A 4,397-nucleotide genomic window follows, 5' to 3' on the forward strand; every position below is an offset into this window, starting at 1 on the left:
GCGGCACACCTGAAATCACTCTTACTTCAGAAGACTACTCTCCATTGAGAATGACATGCTGCATTCTGTTATTTTGGAACTTTTCAATCCAATCACACAATTGGTCTGATAGTCCATATGCTCTTACTTTGTTCATTAAACGACTGTGTTGAACTGATCGAACGCTTTGCGGAAGTCAAGAAACACGGCATCCACCTGTGAACCCCTGTCTATGGCCCTCTGAGTCTCGTGGACGAATAGCGCGAGCTGGGTTTCACACGACCGTCTTTTTCGAAACCCATGCTGATTCCTACAGAGTAGATTTCTAGTCAAAAGAAAAGTCATTATACTCGGACATAATACGTGTTCCAAAATTCCACAACTAATCGACGTTAGAGATATAGGTCTATAGTTCTGCACATCTGTTCGACGTCCCTTCTTCAAAACGGGGATGACCTGGGCCCTTTTCCAATCCTTTGGAATGCTACGCTCTTCTAGAGACGTACGGTACACCGCTGCAAAAAGGGGGGCAAGTTCCTTCGCGTCCGCAGCTCGTGGTCGTGCGGTAGCGTTCTCGCTTCCCGCTCCCGGGGTCCCGGGTTCGATTCCCGGCGGTGTCAGGGATTTTCTCTGCCTCGTGATGGCTGGGTGCTGTGTGCTGTCCTTAGGTTAGTTAGGTTTAAGTAGTTCTATGTTCTAGGGGACTGATGACCATAGATGTTAAGTCCCATCGTGCTCAGAGCCATTTTTGAAGTTTCTTCGCGTACTCTGTGTAAAATCGAACTGCTATCCCCAGTATCTCTTTGACTTCAACGTTAACTAGATATGCCCTGACTTGCCAGTGTTAAATACTACATAATTTAAACATAGTATTTACAATACATATTTACACTAGACAGTACATCATATACAAACAGTTTCATGTGTTAAGTAAGCAAAAAAAAAATAAAAATCGTAGCAGGGACTGCGTTGTAGCGTCGCAGAAGCGTTTTCCAGCACGTGCCCTCGAGGTGTCCAGACACCTGCCAGCGGCTAAGCAATCATTAGCCTCCTCTGAGCGCGGCTGCCTAATAGCGGCCGCCCGGTCCACCTGCAGCCGGCATTGCGCCAGGGCGGGGTCTGGCCATGGGCGACGCCTCCCTCCCTACCAGGGGGACCGCCGCCCGCCGCCCACCTCGTTCTCACGGTCGGGGTCGCGACTTGCTATATATACCGTCTGCCGAGCCGATGGGGGCACAGTTCAGCAGCAGCAGCAGCAGCATCAGCAGCATGAAGGTCCTGGTGAGTGAGCGCTCCTTACTGCCAGAAGAAGCCATCTGATAGTAGTTTTTTCGGCTGTAGGAATGAATATCCGCTGACGAATTCACAGGAAGATAGAAGCCGTTACGTCTGCCACAAGTTACAGGTTCAAACGTTCTGAGCAAAGTTTGGATTTCTAAAGCGTTCTACAGTGCCTCTGTTTGGTTCTTAAAACAAAATCGTTGCTCGAATGGAAGTACATGTTCAAATTAGTGATCGCCCCACTTGCAAGAAGGCCTTAGTAATTTATTTCGTAGGATTGTGGTAGCTTTTACTGCAATCGTAAAGGAAGATTGCAGTAAATTGAACAAAACTACCATTGAGTACTGAGCTACACTGATTTTTGTAATAAAACTATAGAAGATGAGCTGAAATATGAAGAAAATGCAGTCAATACAATGTAGTAGAAATGCACATGAAAGCTACAGCTATTGATAAACACTGCAGTTCATCATGGAGAAGAAGAGACCGAGGGAGAGATGTTAGAACATTAGTCAAAGTAGAAATCTGTAGAGTCAGAAAATTATGAAATAGTACACATGTGTTGAACACAACACACCACTGGAACTCATAGTAGTACTTAAAACGCAAAGGGAGTTAATGTGGAAAATGAGCGGTGGTTTACAATTTTCTTGATAATATTCGTGTTGCGGACATGAGTACCATTACTATAAGGAAAGACAACAGACGGTGAAAGAGAGGTCTCATTACTTATCATATACATAATAACAAGCGAAGCTTATTTAAGGTTGTATGTGTCCTCGCAGTAACCACCAGAGCTGTATAAATATGTGCAGCTTTGCAGTTTTTCCTTTGTTCCATTGTTCCAAAGTAAAAAGTTTAGTAATAGAGCAACTGAAATAGTCTGCATAAAAATTAACTTTGCCTTTCGGGAAAGAAGAAACAATAAAAATAGTGCTGCAGATATAAAGCAGAAACAAGGTAGATATCCTCTTATATTCTCTCTAGAGCACATATTTAAATTCGAAACCGACGGCACAGATTTCAATGATAAACCGAAAAGCTTCCTTCTTCCTCTTCTAGATGATTCAAATGGCTCTAAGCACTATGGGACCTAACATCTGAGGTCATCAGTCCCCTAGACTTAGAACTACTTAAACCTGTTTAACCTAAGTACATCACACACATCCATGCCCGAGGCAGGATTCGAACCTGCGACCGGAGCAGTCGCGTGGTTCCGGACTGAGGCGCCTAGAACCGCTCGGCCACAGCGACCGGCCTCCTCTTATAGGAAAAGGCAGTTATCAGTAACTGTTTCAAAGACCATACAGTGACATTCAGTTTGCTCACCAGCAGTATTTACGCATCGCAGATTGTTCACTGGTATACGTGCATAGTTGAGGTCGTAAATAACAAATAGGAATAAACACATAGAGGACATATTACAATCATCCCAGTACATGAGAGAGTTCATAAATATTTGTCAATGTGGGACCAGTATGTTCGATGCAATAAACAGTAAAAAGTTGAAATATGTTGTATAAATAACGATAGTGGAAGAGGTCCTGATAGCTACAGAAAATGATGTTAGTAATGAACTGAAATACTCCTATTACACGGTACAGATCGACTTTGTAAGTTTTCCCAAACTCTTGGAAAGCCAACTCATTCTTCTTACACCTAAATATTTCATACTTGCAACTGTTCGTCAGCATATTTGCAAACAATAAAAAAAAGGACAAAGGCCTATAAAAGTAATCTGCATGAGTGAGAGAATTCAGGAAACTCTTCGAACGTGGAAATAGCTGAATACATCCACTGCTTGAAACGAATAATAAATTTGAGCAAATAAAGCAGGGGTAGCTATAGAAAATTATGGATGTAATGAAGATCAACCAGTTTTTCAGCCTAATTCTTGAAATGTTGAAGAAACCATGACACAAATGTTTTTCATGAGAGCTACCTTCAAAGTATTCTATTTATTTTCTTGAATTTTCTGTATAACATTATAACTATTCACTATGCATAAAAGCGTAAGGTTCTTGTAGGCACTGTACGTTTTCATCGGTGCTGAGAAAGAAGGACAGGTTTACCAATCGACTGTTTGCTTCAGGTCGTCCTGAGCGCTATTCTCGCTGTGGCTCTGGCAAAGCCCGGCTACCTGGGAGCCGCTCGCGCCATCGCCGCCGCTCCCGCTATCGCCGCCGCCCCAGCACTGGCCTACAGCGCTGCTCCTGCATTGGCCTACAGTGCTGCCCCCGCCGTCGTCGCCGCCCCCATCCACGCAGGATACGCCGCCTACGGCCCTGCCAACATCGTCCTCGGATCTGACGGCATCCCTTTGGACACCCCTGAGGTGGCCGCCTCCAAGGCAGCCCACTTGAACGCCGTGGCTGAGACACGCGTGCGCGACGCCATCGTGAACAGCGCCGCCGTCGTTGCCGCCGCCCCCGCTGTCGCTGCCGCCGCCCCCGCCGTCATCGACGCCAGGACCGTCGCCGCCCACGCCATCGCCGCCCCGGCCCTCCGCTATGCTGCTGCCGCCCCCGCTGTGGCCTACTCCGCCATCCACCCTGGATACGCTGCATACGGACCGGCCAACATTGTGATCGGCCCCAACGGCGTTCCTCTGGATACCCCTGAGGTAGCTGCTGGAAAGGTGGCCGACGCCGTCGCCCATCTGGAAGCTAAGGCTCGCAACGGTCTAATCCTCTGAACTGTCACCGATGGCGTTACGACGACTTGATGCAATCAATGGTACCTGTGAGGCTTAATTTTTTTGAAAACGTTGCTGTGATACCTGAATAAAACTGTACATTTCACATTTGTCTCTTGTCATTCGTTTCCTTTCATTTCGCAACAGAAGTAAATCAAAATGGATATCCATACAATAATGCTGAAAGCATTTCAAACATTTTATGGAAGGGACTCGCCATCATATGATGGCTACTGGGACAGTGGCGTTGAGTCATATAGGCGATAAGTTCGATACTAGCAGACAGTTCTCTGAGCGTGGAAGTATGCAGCAATATTTCACCTGGTACGCTTTAACTGACTGTTAATATTAGGTCCTCAATATGTCTTCACAGATAGGAAATTTGTATATAAGAGACAGTTGAAAGTAAGAAATTTTGTGAAAGCAAATGAAGCCACTGTAC

General features: G+C 45.7%; 1 protein-coding gene across 1 annotated transcript; it reads left to right on the plus strand.

The window, feature by feature from the left end:
* Positions 1 to 1,177: 1,177 nt before the first annotated feature.
* Positions 1,178 to 4,061, plus strand: LOC124605740 (cuticle protein 18.7-like). The gene is made up of 2 exons (XM_047137618.1): positions 1,178 to 1,260; positions 3,353 to 4,061. The coding sequence occupies exons 1-2, from the start codon at positions 1,207 to 1,209 to the stop codon at positions 3,953 to 3,955; spliced, it is 657 nt and encodes a 218-aa protein (XP_046993574.1). The 5' UTR covers positions 1,178 to 1,206; the 3' UTR covers positions 3,956 to 4,061.
* Positions 4,062 to 4,397: the final 336 nt, after the last annotated feature.

Source organism: Schistocerca americana, chromosome 3 (assembly GCF_021461395.2).
Source record: "Schistocerca americana isolate TAMUIC-IGC-003095 chromosome 3, iqSchAmer2.1, whole genome shotgun sequence".
NCBI classification, from domain to species: domain Eukaryota; kingdom Metazoa; phylum Arthropoda; class Insecta; order Orthoptera; family Acrididae; genus Schistocerca; species Schistocerca americana.

Coding starts and splice junctions, on each gene's coding strand:
- LOC124605740 (XM_047137618.1), top strand. CDS start 1,207: ATGGGGGCACAGTTCAGCAGCAGCAGCAGCAGCATCAGCAGCATGAAG. Junction 1,261..3,352: donor TCAGCAGCATGAAGGTCCTG/GTGAGTGAGCGC, acceptor TGTTTGCTTCAG/GTCGTCCTGAGCGCTATTCT.